The sequence below is a fragment of the Neolamprologus multifasciatus genome, chromosome 17 (assembly GCF_963576455.1).
Source record: "Neolamprologus multifasciatus chromosome 17, fNeoMul1.2, whole genome shotgun sequence".
NCBI lineage: Eukaryota > Metazoa > Chordata > Actinopteri > Cichliformes > Cichlidae > Neolamprologus > Neolamprologus multifasciatus.
The window spans coordinates 9,765,827-9,786,798 of NC_140455.1; the positions used below are offsets into that span (position 1 = coordinate 9,765,827).

The following is a 20,972-nucleotide window of genomic DNA, read 5'->3' on the forward strand; positions in this document are numbered from 1 at the left end:
AACTGGGAAAACTTGGATAATTTTGTAAGAAAGGAGAGAACTGCAGTCGAAGTCAACAGTGATGAACTCTGACCTCTTGCAAACTACTAAAACAAAATGTAGCTGTTGAGCAATGCAGGATTTGCCTTCATTTCTTAATATGGCCTCATGCTATTTATTCTACTTCTTGTCAGCATACTTTACAGAAAAAGTAAACAGAAAGTTCAAAAACATGTCCCTGCCAGCACCACTTTGTTCCAAGAAACGTAAGACCAGTAGGCCAGTGCTCAATGTTTTCACTCTTTAACACATGTTTTCCTGTGTTTTGTGTTTGCTCCAGAAAACATTGGTTTGATTTTATGCATATGTAGGAAAGTATAAAAAGGTTGTTTGTCTATTAATTCATATATTAATTTATAGCATTCAAAACAAGAAGAGACAGAGAGGACAAAGTAATGTTGAAATGATGTAGTCTTTTGAAAAATTAATGAAAACTCAAGTAACTCTCGTGAATGAAATGTCCATACAGTTTTGTCCTTTCCTTCATCTTCAGTCATTTTGATTTGAATTGTAATGTAAATCTAACCTTTTTCAGCTTTTGTACTTAACAAGTTCCCTCTAAAGAAGAAATTAATGTCACATTTGGTTGGTCTAAAACATTTGTGATGGTAAATTGTGAATCATTTTCTAATTTTGATGTTTTGCCATTGGACACGACTTGGTTATAACTCAAATATACATGTTCAGTTCGACCTAAACTCATACAAGATAAGAGGCCAGACTTGGAAACAACTGCACGTCAGTAATGTTGTGTTGTGTCCCGAGGCAGTCAGTATATAAGAGATTTGTTTTGTGTGTGTAGTGACAGGAACAACTCAATAAAGAGACAAATGTTTTCTGTCTTTTAATGGAAATGAAATCAGAAGTAAAGAAGGAGTGAATACAGATTGTCAGCAAACATTTGTCTCTAGTGATCCACTCCATATTTGCAATTATGTTCAACCTAAAAACAGCAAAAATGGTCAAACTCACATCTCTTTCCATAACCATTTCCATTTACCCTTCAATTCATCTGATGTAAGAATTGTTGTATAGATTTGGTAATATCATGTCCCAGATTAGGAGCGCTTATTATGACTTCAGTATTATACTGTAATAAATTTTGCCAAAAATAGTTGTGAGATCAGAAATCATAATTAGAATTTGTAGTTTGTCTCATTTATTTTTCTAATGAATTTGAATGCAATGAATTTTTCACACAAGTTTGGAGGAATTTTCCCTTAATAAAAAAAAGATAATTTAACAACTGTGTTTTGCATTTACTCTTGTTATATTTGTCTAATATTAAAATTTGTTTGATTGTCTGAAACATGTAAGTGTGACAAATATGCAAAAAATCAGGAAGGGACAAAAACATTTTCGCAGCACTATATAGTTGAGAAAGAAAGAAGGGGTGTCCAAATTCAGGGGCTGCATCTTCCTGCGGACCTGGCCTTCGCGGTCTACGTGGGCCGGATCCTCTGAAGGCCGGATAGACCGGAAGTGAGCGGCTGTGAAATTGGATGGTCTAGCCTTCAGATTTGTGTCACCAGCTGTCTCGGTGGAGTTCAGCTGTCTGCTCCTTACTTTTAAAAAAATAACAGGACACTGGCGCAAATTCTCAATCATGTCACACTTCTGTTTAATCAGTTTTCCGTATGACGTTTATTCAACTGTAATCTCAGCCAAACCGATTTACTCACTAACAAATAAAACATTGAAAAAAACCAAACAATAACATTTTTAGGTTATCTAAGTGACCTATATATCATGTTTAACCTGAGTAGCGACAACCTGTTCTCACGTACTCTAGTGAACCGCCTAGCTATCGAGCTGGTGGGTAACAGACTTCTCCGAAAACGTCAGAGCTCTTTGCAAATATGTGATGTCTTAAAAAACCGAGAAAATATTTGAAGTTTACACAGCTACATTCTTGCCTGAAAATATCTTAAAAGTTTATTTTGTGACCCAGAAAGAGTAATAAGAGTAATATTAAAACTAAGTAGCGGCCGCCTATGGGCAGAAATCTGTGCCATCAGAAACTGAAATTGAATAAGTTAAATTTGAATTTGAATTGCTCGGATTGAATCTGAATTGTAACTTGAATAAAAGCTTTTAAAAACTGAATATGAATTAGCCTAATTTGAAATTAAATTTATTGGTTTGAAAATGATCATCACTAAATTGAAATTGAATTTTATATTTTGAAAATTAATTTATTTTATCCTTTAAAAATGTAGCTCTCGAATAAGTTCAGATCCACTTCTCACCATTCAGTTTCAGTTCTACAATTCAATTTCAGTTCCAAAATTCAGTTTTTTGGGACTTACATCCGGTTCCGGTTCAAGAGTAATCGAGCGCAGATTAATTAAGCGCAGACCTTGTTGTCACTACCCGACCTTTCGAGTATCACACCACGTCATCATAAGAGCTTTGACTGACAGCTGCAGTCACGGAGAAACTTGCGTATCTCTGTTCGCGAATAGCAGATAGAGCGTAGGCTCTGAGAGGAGGAACAGCGTTTACGCTACGAAAACACGACCGAGTGTTTTAACCTGACAGCCTGAGGTGTTCTTCAGTAAACTGGACTACCCGACAGAAGGACCCGAGGCCCCGCTGCACTTTTTCAGTAAGTTAAACGTGTTTGTAAGCTAATCCTTAACTACCGTCCTTAGCTAGCTCCTGAGACCTAGCTAGCTAAGATGAGCACTCGGCTGTCAGGGTTCGTTTAGCTGTGCAGGTGAATGAATTTACTAAAGAAATCAGGAGAAACGCCCCGGGCTGCTCAGTCACTAATTACTGTTACTGTACTTTTATTACAAGTATTATACTGTATAAAGCAACAGGTTGCACCCTGCTTCAGCTCCTGTGCAGAGCTGAATATTAAATATGTGCAAACAACAGCATGTTTTCAGTCTCTTGCCACATCTGTAAAGACAGTAACCATTTTTTTTTTAAAGCTTGTACTTCAGTAACTCCTCATTAATCAGGAACTATGGATTAGTGTACTGTAATACTGAAAAAAATGTAAGCGAAGAACTTCAGATCCTGAGTGTGTGAGGACAGAAGAATCAGCTTTATTTCAATATTGAGGGATAAAATTTATATCTGAGTTTGATGGTTCTGTTGTCTTTGTGATTACAGGAGCTGCCCTCCGATTCAGTCCTCAGCACCACCCAGTGACAGCAGACAGATCATCCAACATGTTCACATGTTAACTGCAAAATGAACTGATGGAAACAGTACAAAGGTTAAAGTACCACACGTGCTGTAGTGAAAGCTGCAGCTGTTTTATTGATAAAGTTAAAGACAAAAAAACAAAAGGATTAATCACTCATGTAACTGTGTCACTATATATCAGCATTAACAGGACCTCAGTTTGGTGTTTCACAAAGCTGCTGATCTCAGACCTGCACAGCTTCCGTTTTAAACACTTGATGTACTCAGCTGCACGAAGAGCATATGAGATTTTCTCTAACACAATTAAATAAAACCTGATGAAGGTCAAAGGTCGTCACTTGTATGTTGAACTACAAACTTGTCATCTGGAATTCTTTCACAGTTTTTTGCAGATAGTGTGTTATTTATCATAAAGTGATTCAGAGTTATTCATACCGGAGTAACCAGAGAGGATCACATATTTTTAAATATATAACTTTCTACAGGACTGAATATAATATCTTTATGTAAAAGTCCGGAGCCTCTGGGGAGTATCTGAGTATTTATAACATTACACAAACCAAAGGTCTCATCACAGTGTTGATGAAATGCTGGGTTTATCCATCTCCTGGGGCGGGCCTACGGAGGAGTGCTGAAGATTTCCCTGTGAGGGAGCTGCTGGTGAAGATCATGAGTCCTGCTTGATCAATGCCATGAGCTTCAGTCTTCCTGTTGTTTCTTAAATGATGCCTCTTACAGCGGGTTAACAGAACTTATGGCACAGGACAGCTGTGATGAAAGAAAGGGAAGAAGTTTCTCCAAACCTCTGGACCCAGGAAACCCAGCTTGGTCCTGATGGTCTCCCTCACTAGTTTCTCTCCAGGGTGAATGTAGCTGTTGATATAATATGGACTCTATTATTAAATGAAAAGAACAAATTAGACTACACTACTGAAACGTTCTGCTGATGTTTTTAAAGTCTCCATGTTACCAGGCTGTAGAGATTTAAACAGTTTTAGATCCATTACACTCAGTCTTATGTTAAAATCTCAAAGGACAGCATTATATTTTTGATATTAACAGTAACTCTGGGCCTCTGTAGAGTGTGCAGCTGATCTCGTCGCTGTCTAAAAGTAGATTAAAAAAAACACAAGAAGTGCTGAATCCTTCAATAACACAGATTATTAGAGTAGCAGGTGTGTAGCATCGCTAACTAGCTAGCAACAAGCCTCTAACACAGTGGCTGTATCCCAATTCAGGGTCTGCAGCCTTAAAGTACGCAGCCTCAACGATCCTCAAGGACCGCGTACTTAAAGACCGCTAAGGCCGGAAGTGCGAGGCTTGTGAAATGGGACGGTCTAACCTCCGTTGCGCTGCCCAGGTTGCCTAGCAACCATGATACTAACAGCTGGAAACGTTTCATACAGCTTTGTTTGACAGAAATGAAGGAGAAAATCTTTTGTTCATTTGTTTGTTTGTTTCTACATGAGCTTTGATCATTCTCTGTAAGATTAAGCTCAGCTATTGAACGGCGTATATTTTAAAGTAAAGGCTTTAAAACCAAGTTTGTACAAACGTCACTAATGTCACATAACTTTGCCGACATGTGGCCAACAGTAATGTTTTAATGTTCTTCGTTATTAAACATTTGCACATAAATAAGTGACATAATATTCAGTACTTACTTAAAGTTTAGTCTTCCGGCGCCCCTCATCCGCCGTTTTTTTCGGCAAAATTATCCACACCCACCACCACGCAATGCATTCTGGGATATGTTGGGCCACGAAGTCTACACCGCCACGTCCTTAAAATTCAGGGAAATGAAGGACGCATTTGAGGGCCGCATTTCGAGCAGCCTTTGAATTGGGACAGCCTTCGTCGCGTCGCGGTGACGTAATCGGCCTTAAAATGCGGCCTTTAAGGCTGCAGACCCTGAATTGGGATACAGCCAGTGTATATGCTAGCGGCTAATCTAGCTAATGAATTAACAACAGAGTGATTTTAGAACTATAAGATGATGAGCTGTGTGTCTTTTTTATAACAGTGACATGGTTCTATTTACCTTAAATAAACGAGTCGTCAGTCGCGGTAAACCAGCAAAAAAACTCGAGCAGCCGGGCTATGTAAAAAGTGTAGGGGGGCGTGTTTGCGGTCACGTCCAGCGGGTGTGTGGGCGGGAGCGTTACACAGTCGCTCCACCTCAAGTCACAAGGGCTTTGGAGCGTGATGTCACGGGGGTGGGCGTGGAAAGGATTTTGGCCTGATCCGCCATTTTCGGGGTCTAAGAGCAAGCGACGAAGGAGCGAAAGCACAGCCATGGTTCGTACTTGCTGTGTGGTCGGCTGCAATGTTCGATCTTACGATCGGCACGGGAATAAGCTTGGGTTGTCTTTTTATGCTTTCCCAACCTGGAAGCAATATCAAGGAGCTCATGTATCGGATGTTACCAAACGAAGGTTTCGAGCCTGGATAGCAGCCGTGAGACGAGCTGATATCAAGTTCTGTTCCATCTCCCCATATCACTTGTAAGTGCTAGATATGTTCATATCAAACTTTATAGCTGAATAATATTATCGTTGGTGGTCTCGGAAGTTATAGAAATTGCGATCAAACATGAATGGAGTGACTTTGCAGACATATGTGCTATGTAAAGATTCGCTAATTCTTTTGCACAACTGTAGGGAAGCCTGCCTATGAAATGGATCAAACAAATCCAGACTGGGTACCAATGCTACACATGGGGCACTCCGAAATCCGAACATCACATTCAGACCGTCACAGGAGGCGAACACAACGGCAACAAAAAAAAGCACTAGTAGGAGGTAAACAACAACCGCACCCCCAACCACAATCTCTTATTTTAAAAGTTGATCTTAGTCAATTAACACAAACATTTGAGTATTCATACTGCCTTAATGTATAAACCATTTTAAAATTCCCTTGTGTATTTGCACTCTTTTTATTGGACAGGCTTTCACAATGGAGCTGCAGAATGTGAAGGTGAAGCCCCAGCAGAAGTTACCACAGAAGAGCAGCCAGAGATGGACACCACAGAAGAGCAACTCCATAACAACCTTGTTATTTTGGCTGAGGGCCAAATTTGTCTTGGACAAGTAGAAGCAGAGGTAACGGGTGCAGATGCAGAAAACAGTGATATCAGAGAGAAACAGACAGAAGATCAAAGACTGACAAATGATTGTGTGCGCTGTGTACAGAGCAGAGCAGAAATAAACCGGCTGCTGGAGGAGAACAGAAAGCTTAAATCAAAGTTGGACAAGACAGAGCTGAATGAAAACTTTTTAAAGGATGATACGGAAAAAGTGAAATATTACACTGGTTTTACTTGTTTTGCTATTTTTATGTCCGTGTTCGAGAATGTAAAAGCTTTCCTACCAGCATCAAAGAAACTGTCGCATTTCCAAATGCTTTTACTCACACTTATGCGACTTAGACTTGATCTTCCTGTTCAGCATCTTTGTTATCTATTCAATGTCTCCCACAAAACTCTTTCTTCTATCTTTGCTGATACAACGCTGATAGACGTTTTGTATGCTCGCTTTGGATTACTTGTACACTGGCCAGAGAGGCACTGTTTGCAAGCAACAATGCCTCCACAATTTACGGAAACTTTTGGAAATCGGGTAGCCATCATTGTAGACTGTTTTGAAATTCGTACAGAACGACCATCTAATTTAAAGGCTCGTGCTCAAATGTACTCACACTACGAGGGTACACACACCATGAAATACCTGATCGGGATTACTCCGCAAGGTTCAATTTCATTCATTTCTAAGGGGTGGGGGGGCCGTGCATCAGATAAACACATCACAGAGCAATGTGGAATACTTAACAAGCTGTTACCAGGGGATGTAGTTTTGACAGAGGCTTTGACATCAGAGATGCGGTGGGAATGATGTGTGCGGAGGTTAAGATCCCAGCATTTACAAGGGGCTTCTGTCAACTAGATGCCAAGGACATAGAAAATACACGAGCCATTGCACACCTAAGAATCCATGTCGAGCGAGTAATTGGCAGTTTGTGCAACAAGTTCAAAATGCTACATACCACCATGCCAATCCGTTCTCTTCTTCCATGTGTTGTGGAAGTTTTCCACTTAAATAAAGCCTGCAGACGAGCGGTAGCTAACATTCTTTAATCCATGCACACAACATACAAACAAGCTTGTGGAGCCCTCCATGGCCACGGGACAGACGGTCAGCAGAGTTCTCACTGAGCCTAGCATGGCTCTCAGTTAAATACCTTCTTCAGGAACAAAGGCAGTACACAGCTGTTTCACACCTTAAGGTTCACACTCCCTTGCTACTTCCCAGAGTCCTCAAGAGACAAAAGACTGGTCCTCTGGAGTTCCTGTTTCCCCAACATCTTTGCTACACCCCCTACCATTTGTCTCAAGTATGAGTGTCAGACATGTTAATACAATAACATAATGCGATTAAATACCTAGGTAAAAGAAATTCCTATACACATGTGAGGGTGAAGACGTTACCTTCATTGATAAAATTGTGAGGGTGTGTTGTGTTTTGGTTAACATGTGCCCTAGTGTGGTAGTGAAACCAGGCACACATGAGACTTGTACTTGTTAATTAATAATTGTGAAAACTCTCAGTATGTCTCTGAAGACATAGTACTAGTAAAACCTTTTTTTTTTATGTGTTATTGTATGAACACACTGACATTACGTTATGTAACCATTTCTGTACCTGTTTCACTAAAATGACGTTATAATAAAAGCAAGATAACAAATAACTGTATTTCACTCTTTATTTTACAGTTTGACAATTGTTACATGGTAAGTGCTGCAGGTTTGAAATCAAGTTATACATATTTCAATGCACTTCTGACAGAAAACTAGACACCAGAAGGAAAAACTTTGTGACCACTCGCGGCTGCATTTCGCTTAGAGAAATGTTTTCCTAAAAGTTCAGGAAGGCACACCTTCTGAAAGAACTCCTGAGCTTTCCTTAAATGTGATTCCCAGAAGTGCACATCAGGGAAGATGCATATGACTACCATGTCTTTTTGTGTCCATACCACCAGGTCACAGTGCTTTGCGTTGGCCACAAAGACCTGTGTTTGCACTTGTGAGTAAAAATGATGTGTCTTCTTCAAGTTAATTCCATTTGCTGTCAACTCGAGGCAGAAGTCTTTGTCATGTGCGTCCAATGCTTGCTGAATGCTGTCACATTGGTATTTAAATGGACATTTGATTTCCAGGCACCCCTTCCCACAACAGTCACATGTGGTTAGTCCGTCAGGAGATGCTCCTACTTCAGGAAAACCCGTGTTCAAAAGAAAACCAAAGATACGGACCTGTAGGTTTTTGTGACATGTTGACATTTTCTGGGTGTAGGCGTGTCGAGCGTCCTGTTCATGCTCCAGTCCCCAAGTTGTTTGCACATTACTGACAGAGTTAACAGGGTAGCAAACACGATTAACCACAGTAATGGCGGGTTTTTCTACAGTGGTGGCAAACACAGGCGTGCATCATCGAAGCTGTGATTCTCCCAGCACGCCACACATACCATTGTGTTTTTGAAGTGTGTCTAACACTGGTGACAACTCCTCAAACGTAGCAGAAGGAATCTTTCTTTTTGAAGGACGGCTTCTTCTGCCTTTCACCACATATTTTCATCAAGAGTCTTTTTTTGTGCTGCTGAAGATGAAAAGTCAATGTTATGGCCAACCTCTGGCTGTATCTTGGTTGTGTTCCCCGGCAAAACCCAGTAGGCTGGTTCATCTGTGACAGTCTTTGTGCCACGGATCCTCACTGTTGCCTCCACTTTAAATAGAAGTGCAGCGACATGGGTGCAGGTCTCAGCAACTCCGGCCATACAGGTGCAGTGTGCAGCTTCGACCTTCCCCGTGGTGCTTACAATTACCAATGGTCGTAATGCAGGTTCATTCAATCTTTGGGAGTGCAGTACCTGTAACATACAAGGACAAGGTTGATGTAAAGACAATAAATGAAATGAGACAGGGAGGACACCAACTGGCGTTAATAATTTGCCCAATTATCAATGTGTTAATTTGCATCTACTTTACAATTATGGGCACATGATATGATAACGATATTTTAGCAGTTCGATGATAAATGTATAACATTAATTATGGTGGGGGGTGGAAAATGGCTATTACACTTGATGCGCTTCAGCTGACTTACCTTGGTATGAATGACGACGTACTCAGAGTTTGGCGGCTTGAAAATACCCAAATCTTGCACCCAGCCGTTGGTAAATTGGATGTGCGCCTCCAGTGACTTGTAATTTCGGAACTGGTTCGCTGTGTAGGCGCTTACTCCACAAACAAGATAGGCGAAGACATCGGGGTAGGACAGTGGCGGTAAGTCGTCTGGGTCTTTACTCCACTGCCGTATTTTATATGGGTCCAGATTTGCGATGCACTCTAATTTTTTCAAGTGCTGCTGCTTCGCCTCTGGCCGCAATCGGTCTCTATACCGTCCGTTTTCTTTTGAGCTGCTTTTAAGCATGATTCTTGTCGTCGGCGTTCCAGCAAAGTGAATAGGGCTTTGGATTCGTAGACCCCGAAAATGGCACTGCGCTCCCATAATGCATTGCGGGGTTACGTCAACTCCAAAGCCCTATTGCGCAGACTCTGGCTCCAAATTTGCAAGATGGCAGCCTCCACAAGCGGGGTATTTTGGCTTGGGGTGGGGTCGCGTCGTCCATCTTTTCTACAGTCAATGGTATGAACGGATAGCTTAGCATATATTAGCACAGGTATCAATAAACGACTACGTATTAAACACTTTTACTAACATGAGCCTTGCGCTTGCGCTGAGCAGGGGGGGGGGGTGGGGGTAGTTACACTGGCAGTAGTACAGGAACAGAGTGGGAGGGGAAGAGAGAGAAAGAGAGCCAGGGACAGCAACAAGAGACAACATCATCACATTAGAAAGTTATAGTAATCGTCATGTGACACCTGATTGTTAAAATGGAAATAATTAGTTGACTCCTTTGAATCTCTGTTAATAGTTTGGCTCTGTGACCTCAACTTACCTGTTTGTTCTTCTGTGCTCATAAAATCTGGACCCACTGACAGAATAAGAATTCCAGTCCACATAAGCGGCACCTCAATCACACCTCGCCGGCCTAAAGTCTGTACTGGGTCCTGCTGTAGCTGTTGTGGATGTGTCTGGCTGGCAGCTATTGTAAGAACAGTAAACAAGAAATAAAGTGTGTTTGGGTGTGACAATGTGGTTAGGTCTGCCATGCTTCTGTGACACTGACATGTTTAACAACACCTCTCTATAAATTATAAAATATTTAAGTAAGTTTGAACTAGAAAATAATTTGCAGACTTTAGATTCTGTTTGGCGTTTATTGGTAAGTTTTTGATGTGGAGTTAGTGGTATTCCAGTACTTATGGCCAGATTTTTTTTGGAACTGAATATGATAACTGTTTATTCTTAATTTAATTTAATACAAATGTTATGTTTAATCAAACATAAATTAACCCCATAAATAAATACAAGCTGGAAGCTAAAAACAAAAATTGAGGCCCATCTTTAAAAGTTTATTTTTTCTGTTTCTGCTCAGGGCTTTTAGTTATGTGCTGTTAATAAAAGGTTGGTCATAAAATGACACACTATCTGATCTCAGTGTAGTCTTTAGGGACTATTGACATGAAATACAAATGCTCTTAAAGTGAAGTACTATTTATCGGTCATCACATGATATCTTGTTGTGTTGGGTCTGCCACCTGTACAACAAGAACAAGAACAACAAACTGTATTTAAATAGCACATTTAAAACCAGTGGTGTACCAAAGTGCTTAACATACAAGAGGGTAAGATGAAGTAACAGGGAGGATGAAGGCTATGGCAAAGTACCACCATGCTAGCATGTTAAATGGCATTAAAAACACAGAAGCAAAAGAAATGCATATAAAAGCATAAAAGAACAATATGTGTAAAGGATAAAACAATCAAAAATTTTAAACGTGATTAAACGTCGTTAAGACTAGACTGAAGATAGAAATAAGCATTAAACTAACTAACAAACATTCATTAACTGGTAGAAAAGGCGAGGCTAAATAAGTGGGTTTTTTACCGTGATTTGAGACTCGCGGATAGCGATGGGCAGGTTATTCCATAGATCGGGTGCAGCCAAGGCAAACGCTGGGTCACCTCTAGTCTTCAGCTGGGATCTCGGATATACCAAAAGTGACTGGGAAGATGATCTTAGTGCTCTAGTAGGGGTGTGTAATCTAAGGAGCTCAATGAGGTAGCTTGGAGCTATATTGTTAATAATTCGGAAGGTGAGCAGCAGAATTTTGAATTCAATGCAATACTTAACGGGAAGCCAATGCAGGTCGGCGAGGACAGGGGTGATAGAGACACGCCGCTCACTACCAGTAAGGAGACGAGCAGTGGCATTCTGAACATTTTGCAGTCTATGGAGGAGAGTAGAGTTAAGACCAAAGTAAAGGGAGTTGCAATAATCCAACTTAGATGTCACGAAGGGGTGGATAAGCTTTCCAGCTCTCTAATGTCTGGCTTTGCTAATAAGATGCAATTGATAGAAGCAAGATTTGACAACAACAGACACTTGTTTGTCAAATTTAAAAGAGCTATCCAAAAACACACCCAGGTCACTAACAGTGTCGGTGAGGAAACTATCAAAGGAACCGAAGGCATCACGGAGTTGCCCAAGGGGGATACTACTGTCAAACACAATGATTTCAGTTTTCCTGTCGTTTAGGATAAGAGTTACCTGCGTGCCAGTTTTTTACCTCTCGCATGCACTCACGAAAACCGTGCAAAGACATAGCAGAATCATCAGTTAATTCGAAGTAGATCTGTATGTCGTCAGCATAACAATGATGTGCAGTGATGTACTTCTCAAAGATTGCGCCTAAGGGGAGCATATACAGTGAGAAGAGCAGGGGGCCAAGGACAGATCCTTGAGGCACGCCGCAGGAGACAGGTGCAGCAGAGGAGAAACACGGGCCGAAATTGACCGAGAAAGACCTATTAGAAAGATATAACTTAAACCAATCTGTAGGTGTGCTGTTTTTGCAAATGCTCGTATGGGTTGTATTTGACTGTAGGAACAAATCCTCAGTTGGACTGGACGAATTGTTAAATTCAAAATTCCTGAAATGAGTTTTTCTTCTACAGCACCAAAGAATAACAGACAACAGATTGCATTATTGAGGGAAGTACATGTCAGGTTTTATTGTCTCAATGATTATACATGCAATGAAAGAGAAAAGTCTTAGCAACTACAGAAAGAACACCAGGTTTTATGATTAAACAAACATCAGTCAAGTACAACTTTTATGCAGAGCATTTGATAACTTTTTCAGCCAGAAGAGGCTGCAGAAATATTTCTCAGTGTTATTGCAACTTCATCCACAGAGGAAAGATTTTCTTCGCTGAAATATGTGTGGGAAGCAGATTTGTTATCAAACACCATCACAATGTAGGAAACCTTTGGAAATGTATTCAAATTTGTCAACTGCTCCCAGAAACTGTCTTACGCTTCTAGTGTCCTTGCTTAACTAGAAAAAAACAACAACTGTGAAGCTAACAAGATCCTACCTGTTTTGGTGTCGTCAGTATTCAACATTCAGTTGCTTGGCAACCTTTATTAAATAATAAAGCCAAATTCTGTATATTTGTTCTGTATTTGTGGTAGAAGATTTATGCGAGATTGATTTCCCTGAGAAAACACATAGAAGCTGAAAACAGACTCAGTCAGCATTTATTACATTTTATTGAAATAACCACAAACAGCACTGGTACTTTACTGGTCTAATTCTTTATTCTGCTCTTCAATTATTGACACATTGGTGTACTCGTGTTTATATAGTCTTGTACACAAAAGCATTACTGGCAAGTCGGCAAATGTATCACACCATTTTCACACTTCTGACGCATTCTCACTGTCCCAACATCTCTGTGTCCACTGGTACACCTAAACTCAATTTCATCATTATGTTCTAAATACAGTTTATCATCTCTTATATATTTGAACTGAATATTATGTCTGTTCATGTCACCTCTATTCACAGTGCAGGGTTCTGTAAGACATAAAATATAAATAGTATTTTAATGTTAGTAAAATACATGAATGTACAGAATATTGTGTTCTGTAAAGGACTCTGTGGCTACAAATAAAATTTATTTTCTCCTGCCTAATTCTAAATTGTGGTCAAACGCTGGAATGATACACAGATGATCTACTGTTGCTGTTGCTCTTGTGGGGTGATTACATTCACTGTTAATTTTATGTAATATTTCTGTGACTATTTTACATGCTGAAGTCCTGTCCATCCGAGCCTGACTCCTCTCAGCCTCACTACAGTACTAGACACTTTAATACCCACCTGCACAATGTACACTTTTCAGATGTTTCAATTTGAAATTTCCAGATTGTCTTATTTTATTTAATTCACTTTTATGGTTATATGTATATATGTTCTCTCTTTTTGCATGTACATAATCTACTCTCTCTCTTTTTACATAGTCGAGAAGCGTGTCAGGATACATTTCTGCGTGTTGTACTCGTATAACTATGCATGCAACAAATAAGGAATCTTGAATCTTGGAAGTCACATTTCAATGTAAACCTACTCATTAATTTTACTCATTCTCCAAATAAGTAAACTAGTTTCTGTTATTTCTTTTAGATAAACATACAGAATTTCAGGAATCTGGATCACTTGTTGATTTTAAATTGTGATTTGATTTCATATCTTGCTGCTAGAATTAACTTTATTATTATTTATTTATTGTTATTTATTGCTGTCAGTTTGAATTGAGCTTTGTCCCAAAGGTTTTGAATTGCAGTTCATTGGTCAAATGTTATAGAATAACCTTCATCAGAAATGATCATTTGTTTTTCAGACCAAATATTCATTTGAATCAATATGCTGTTATTATATCTCTAGACTGCACACTTTGTTAAATGAAGAATTAATAATTAATCAGAATTCCTGCTTGCACCTTTCACTCCAATACTTAACACAGTTCTGAGGTTTGAACCACACACAGTATCATAAATACTTCAGTCATGCTCTTTGAACTTTGAAAAAATCTAAAATAAAAAAAAAATCTCCATATATACAGCTTCACCAAATGTAACAACTACATGTTTTTTACTAGATTATTACTAGAATCAGCAGCTGGGATGTTAACAGGTTTTTGAAGGAGACAGCTCATTCACTGGTTCCAGCGTCCATTCACTAGCTGCTTTTTATATTAGAACTGATTTGAAAACTTTATTATTTACTAAATATATCCATAATTTGAGTCTTAGAAACATTTCAGACCAACTGATCTTACTGGCCTAAAAACCCAGATAAAAAAATTACAGCAGGGCCCTGTACCACAATTCAACGTCATCATGACTATTGTTTAGAATTACCTGAAGTCAACAGAAAAAACAATTAAAGAATTTCTTACTTGATGCTCATCTCATCAAACATAAAATATGTTTTTTAGTAAACCTCAGACCCTACTATCCACACAGTGAGAAATGATTTTGTACCTGGTGATTTCTTATGTCAAACACAACATGCCTCAAAGCGTTTTATCCCCCCGATACCTAGTGTATCATATTTGATAGATACAGCCTTTGGAAGTTTTTGATCTATGACATTAAGTTCTCAAAAATCCAGTCTTGCTTTTTTTTGACAAATTTCCAAAATTCAGCTTAACAGTAAAGGGTTCTGGACTTTTTGTCACAAATGAATGTTTTTGTCTGTATTTTAAATGTTTTTAGTGTACACCACCACAGTGGATTTTAAACTGAACATTTAAGATGTTTATTGAAGGGCTTTAACAAAGCAATGCATTCACTGTTTGTGAGTAACATATTTAATTTCATATTTTATAAATAGTTTCTCATCTTGAGAGGCTCACAAGCAGTCGTGTATATTTTTGTAAATATCGATCACACCTCTGGAATTAAACAAAATTAAAAAAACAGAAACCAAAATGACTTTTTACTTGTATCTTCACAGAATGAAATGAAATGAAAACTTTTACTTACGGAGGCATGTAATCTCTCCAGTCCATTCACCGTCATTACATGTTTTGAACGGTCCACCCTCCATGATGTAATAACGCTGACAGATATATTCAACCTTGTCATTATGTTGGTACAGCTGTTTAGTACTTGTTTTGGTGTCTCCATCTGAAAGAGGTGGTGGCCTCCCACAACCCTGCGCAGCTGCAAAAGTGTGAGCAATAGAGAAAAAAAAAGTTTAGACAACATTTAGTCACAATAATTTTTTAGTCACGTTTTTATGTTCATATACCGTCACATATTATTTTACATTTCAGGTGAAGTATTCATCATGCAATCCGAGTGCAGATCACAGCCTTTAAGACTGCTTTGTCATCCTATATATGTAGTTCTGTTATGCTTAGAAAGCGGTCAGCAATCTTTGTAACTAATGATAAACTGTGTTGTACTGGTATCAAACTCATGTTGCTGTTGAAATGATCTGCTTCTTTGATATATTCATCTACTGCCCTCTCCCACATCTTACAGATCCTATCCTTTTAATTGTTTTAATCATTTTATTGTGAAAAAACTTTTTTTTTAAGTTCAAACTCTTCTGTGGTTCGTGTGCGCTCATCAGGTTCTCACATTTCCTCTGACATGTCCATAGCATGTTGTATTTCCCTGTTCTTCCATGTAACCCATGTTAACTGGTGATGAAATGTGTGATGTCTGTGGCAATGATAGAGGGCCACTTAAAAACACTGAAATAGTGGAAAAGCAAACCTGACATTAAATCTCTCAAAGTGTGACTTTGGGCAGACTGCAATAGTGTATCTAGGAGAAGTAGTGGGTGGTGAACAAGTGAAACCCATCCACTTAAGAACTGAAGCCATTGTGATGTTCTCAGAGCTGCAGCACAGTTTGGGGATGGTGGGTAATTACAGAGGTTTCTATAAAAACTAATTCTTCTTGTTCGTATTAATATTATTATTATTTAATGATATAACTGCAACTAACCCTGAAGTCTACATTGTGGTGTGTTCAGGTATAATCTTAAATGCACCACATTTCAAACAGTTTTGAGCTACTGTCTGTGTTAGTGAAAACAACTTTTCAACGTCACACTTAACCAACTTCTCAGATTTACTAAACTTCTCAAACTGGTTCCAGCGTCCCTCCACTGGCTGTTTGTTTACTTAGAACATATTTAAAAACTTTGTGTGCAACAAAAGGGAAATTTAACTCACGGCGGCATCTCATCTCTCCAACCCAATCACCATCGACACAGGTTTTGAACGGCCCACCCTCCATGCCGTAGTCTCTGTCACACACATATTCAACCTTTTCATTGTGTCTGTACGTGTTTCTAGGCGCTGTTTTGGTCCGTCCATCTGAAAGACGTGGTGGCGTCCTACATTGCTTGGCAGCTAAAAATTGTGGGCAATAACAGAGGAAAAACCAACATTAGATACTATTTGGTCACAATAATCACATTTTCACTCTGACCTGCTGTCATGCATCATTTTTCATTTGAAGTGAAATATTTGTCATACACCCTGTGCATCACTCTCCTTTACCTTAACACTGTGTGGCCATCTGTGACAAAGAATTAACCAGAAACAGTGTTCACACAAACTAATTAGCACAAGAGCAGATCAGGCAGAGGACATTTTACTGATAACCTGAAATGTGTTTTTGCCTCAAAACAAACTATTAATTTCTGGTTTAAAGTGTGTGTAACTTACACTCATTCACACGACACCCCAAGAAATACCAAAAACAGCAATAACAATCTTTTTCCATCCTTTGTACTGATAAACAGTAAGATCACAAGAGGACAAGTGTTGTACCTTCACATGTGGGAAGAGGATTGTTCCACTGTCCATTTTCCAAACATTCAAGCGTTGCATTCCCTTTGATGATGTGATTACTGTTTTTACAAGCAAATGTTAGATGTTGTCCTTTTTTCATTTGATCGTCTGTTACATCTGTGGTGATTGTTAGAGCTGCTGGTGTTTCAGGGACTCTACATTTCTCTGTTTTGAAAAAGAGAATCTGTTTTACTGTGAGGTTTACATTATAAACATGAAACCAAATCAGATTCAAAGTAATAAGACATTTTCTTACTCCATTTTCAAACTAAGCAAGTTTTTCTTTAAATATTTATTATTAATAGGCATTCAGTTTCTCATTGCTGTAATTAAGAAGTAATTAATGTCGAGTCTTTTAAGAAGTCAGAAAAGAATGGCAATTCTACCCTTAACCAAGGGTAGAGAAAGAAAGATGAATAAGTGAATGAATGAATGAATGAATGAATGAAAGTTTTATTTGTCACACACAGGTTGCCCCCCCCCCCCCCCCCCCCCCCCCGACCTTACACACAGGACACAAACATTACATCGGGTTACAAGTCGGAGATTGGTAGCGTTACAGAAAAACACTGAAATGTCCACACAACGGGAAGGTACAAGAGGAAAAAAAGAGACCTCCACTCATGCTGTGCTTCCATGGTAGGACAGCATGAGAACAGGAAACAAAAAAAACTCCTCTGCACAAAAAAGCACATGAATGTCCACGGCACAACATTGTGAAGACATAACAAGCCACAGGGTTGGGTAGGGGATGAGGAGTAATCCCAGGTAACACAGCAGCAATCCTGCAATGGCGCCGTCTCTGCAGCGCGGGCCCAGACCCGCCTCGTGTTCCCAGGAGGCAACAAGCATCGAAGGCGTTGGAACGGGAAGGGGGATAAGTGAGTGCTTATCAGTGTAAGTGTATGTGTGTGTGCGTGTCCATAGTTCAGCTGAGACAGTGTCCTTCGCCCTATCAGGCTAAGTAAACAGTCCTCCAGCCAATCCAGGTGGCCTTGCATGGGATGAGGAGAATAGTCATCACACAGTCGTTATCAGGGAGTGTTTGTCCGGCTTCAGCCTTGGGCCTGCAGCTGGCGCCGTGGTGGTGTCTGCATTTTGATCCCGAATTTGTTGATTTTCTTTCCATACGAGCAGCTCACGAGAATTTTCAAAGCTGATCTTTAACACTCTGATGCTGGTCTCTCGATCTCCCGTTGGAGAGCCGCGAGCCTCCCCATGATGGTATCAAACTTCTGATCCGTGGTGTTGTCATTCTTTTGATTCTGAGACCTCACAACTGCAGTGATCCGTTCTGTGATGTGATCCAACTTTCGCTCAAGGGTCTCATTTTGAGCAGGGCCCTCTCTGATGTATCCCACCATACGCTCAATAGTGTTGTTTAGAGTCTTCACAGCAGCTGTAAGCGTCTCCAAGGTGTTAACCATGCTGCGTTCGTTGTGAGAGGTCGCGCTCGTCCCGTCGCTTCGATTCCAGCGGGCAGCCTTGGGGGGGTTTGAGCTGGTTCCGCTCTCTCAATTCTCCGATAAGTTAGGGCCAAGCCAGCTCCGATCAGCAAGAACCCTGTCATCATGGTTCCAAATAGGTAGATATCTTCAGCGTCCTCAATCGACAGTCCCGCCAGGCACATGACTCTCCAGTTCTGCCACCCGTCCATCGTGTAACCAGCAGGGAAAGTCCCTCCAGGGCACTCGGGCTCTCCCGAGCCCAGACTTCTCGTTGAGAAGAGGGTGTCAATAGCATTCAGAGACCAGTTGATCAAATCCATAATTCTCTTTTAGGTTTTAGAGAACGACAGTGAGAGACTGTTCCAGGGAAAGTAATGCACATGAGACAGACAAGGACACAGAGGCTAAGCAGGGAAGATAAGGGTAAGGAGGAGAGGAGAAAAGTGCGACCGCCTTCGCTGAGAGCCAAACGAGAATCACAAAGATGAAATATGTCAGCAGGCAGAATGACAGCCAGCAGTGTTTTTAACTTGACTCCAGTTTTAAATCGTATTCACAGCAATAGTTTATTTTGATGTACTATAGTGAGCTCTTTTTTTCATAGGTATTGTTTAGCTGAGTTGACGAATAACTGTTCAATTGCTGGGAAGTATATGTTAACACACACTGAATGATCCAGATGAACAAACTACCAAAACATCTGTGTTTATAGCAGTGCTAATGATTGCTGACGATCTGTTTAATGTAGTGAATTTAATTAGCAGCACCTGGCAGAAAAATACAACCTTAATTCCTATAAAGGTTCTTCACACTTGAGTCTAATGTGGACAATAGTTGCCCATTATTTCCTTTAAGCAGGGCAGACTGATCAACAGTGAATGAAATGATATCTCGGCAGAGAAAATTCCCTATTGTTGACAGATATTGATAACCACAGCTATTCAGTCATTGGATATCATTCGAAACTGATAGTTTTGAACAAAAACCCGATATTCTAATTTCATTCTAGTTTCAGTGTGCTGAAATGCATTTTTGCCTTAGACAACTACGCTTTCAAATCCCCTTGTTAATTTTAGATTAAAATGGTATCAAGTTTCAATCATTTCCATTAAACCTCAACAAATCTCCTGTAGCTACAATATAACAGGGAGAACAAAACTAGCAAATATATACTTTAAACTGGCACCTTAAACTGGTGGGTACTTAAGGGACTGAAGATTTCTGTGTTTTGAAGAAGAGAATCTGTTTCACTATGAGATTTACAGTATGAACAAGAAATCAAATGTGATGCAAATGTCTGCATAAATCAGCATTACATTTTCAATATATAAAAAAAACTTGAAAGTAAAAGATTTCAGTATAAAAAAAATATGTTCATGAAGAGACATTTTCCAAATAGACAGGTGTCTCTTTCTTAAAATGATTAGGAAAGATTAAAAAGATGAAAACTGGAAAATGTATCCAGTTCAGTAATATTTATGTGATGCTAATTCACAACAGCCGTTATCTCAAGAACCTACAATATAAGACATAAAAAGCAGATCAAAAATATAGGATTAGGATTAGAATACTTCCTATGATGACTTTGACCTTACAGGGCTCATCAGGATCATTAGATTAATGATTTATGTGATACAAGGGCAACAACACAACTGCTACAGAATGCTGATGTTTTCCTGCAATACAAAATTGCTCCTAACAGCAACTTAAAACAGAAAACCTTATCATAGTCACAGCTCATTTCTGTTACCTCACGTTATTGTGGTAATAAAAGTACACATACCAGAGCAAGTAGGAAAGGGGGAATTCCATTGTCCATTTTCTAAACACTCAATTTCTGTAGACCCAATTAGTACACGTGTATTGCTGCACAGAAAACGCAATGTATGTCCAGTGGCCATTATTTCATTTGATGGTGGTAATCCAGCTACGTAGAGATGAGGATCCATAACACCTATTTTACAAGATTGATCTGAAAAAAGCAAAATATGTAGAAATATATGTGAGTTTATGTAACAAAGCTGCAAAGCACCAAGAATGAGAGCTAAAGCAAGAGAGTAGTTGGTTTTAGTGAACACCAGAAGAGAGGAAAAAATCATGAAATTATTGGATATTTAAATTATGCTTCAAAATACACAAAGATCAAACTAAGACAGAACTAAGACAATTACATTCATGCCATGCTTTATCCCCTGCAGTAAGTAAACACCTGTGATGACCACATGCAGTGTATATGGCACTCTTCTTAAATTCTAACTGCCTTTCCACAAAGGTAAAACATGTGATTTTAGGTACACTGAAAAACAATAATAGATCACTTTACCATTTTGTGACAAAGAAACTTCCACACACCCCCACAGCTGGAGAAACAGAAGGATTAAAGACAGCTTCATGTTCTTTTGACGAATGTTTTCTGAGTAGAATTTCAGTAGCTTCATTGTTCAGTGACCTCCCCCAGCTCGAACTCCACCCAGAGAGAT

At 39.4% G+C, this 20,972-nt stretch overlaps 1 protein-coding gene, 1 long non-coding RNA gene and 1 pseudogene across 3 annotated transcripts; 2 read left to right on the plus strand and 1 right to left on the minus strand.

The window, feature by feature from the left end:
* The first annotated feature begins 2,441 nt into the window (after positions 1-2,441).
* LOC146498945 (uncharacterized) lies at positions 2,442-3,972 on the plus strand. The gene is made up of 2 exons (XR_014870357.1): positions 2,442-2,647; positions 3,163-3,972. It is a non-coding gene; the product is annotated as an uncharacterized LOC146498945 (long non-coding RNA).
* Positions 3,973-5,734: 1,762 nt separating this feature from the next.
* Positions 5,735-7,333, plus strand: LOC146498946 (uncharacterized; annotated as a pseudogene). Its single transcript, XR_014870269.1, has 2 exons — positions 5,735-5,999; positions 6,148-7,333. The product of XR_014870269.1 is annotated as an uncharacterized LOC146498946 (transcript).
* A 334-nt stretch (positions 7,334-7,667) lies between these two features.
* LOC146498947 (uncharacterized) lies at positions 7,668-9,709 on the minus strand. The gene is made up of 3 exons (XM_085138280.1): positions 9,359-9,709; positions 8,818-9,122; positions 7,668-8,680 (listed from the first exon to the last, which is right to left on the minus strand). The coding sequence occupies exons 1-3, from the start codon at positions 9,683-9,685 to the stop codon at positions 8,047-8,049; spliced, it is 1,266 nt and encodes a 421-aa protein (XP_084994406.1). The 5' UTR covers positions 9,686-9,709; the 3' UTR covers positions 7,668-8,046.
* Between the last annotated feature and the right edge of the window lie 11,263 nt (positions 9,710-20,972).

Excerpts from the sequence above, each read along its gene's own strand:
- LOC146498947 (XM_085138280.1), bottom strand. The coding sequence starts at position 9,685 with ATGCTTAAAAGCAGCTCAAAAGAAAACGGACGGTATAGAGACCGATTG. Across the intron at positions 9,123-9,358 it reads ACGTCGTCATTCATACCAAG|GTACTGCACTCCCAAAGATT; the intron begins GTAAGTCAGCTG and ends TGTATGTTACAG. Across the intron at positions 8,681-8,817 it reads ACTCTTGATGAAAATATGTG|CACGCCTGTGTTTGCCACCA; the intron begins GTGAAAGGCAGA and ends GCTTCGATGATG.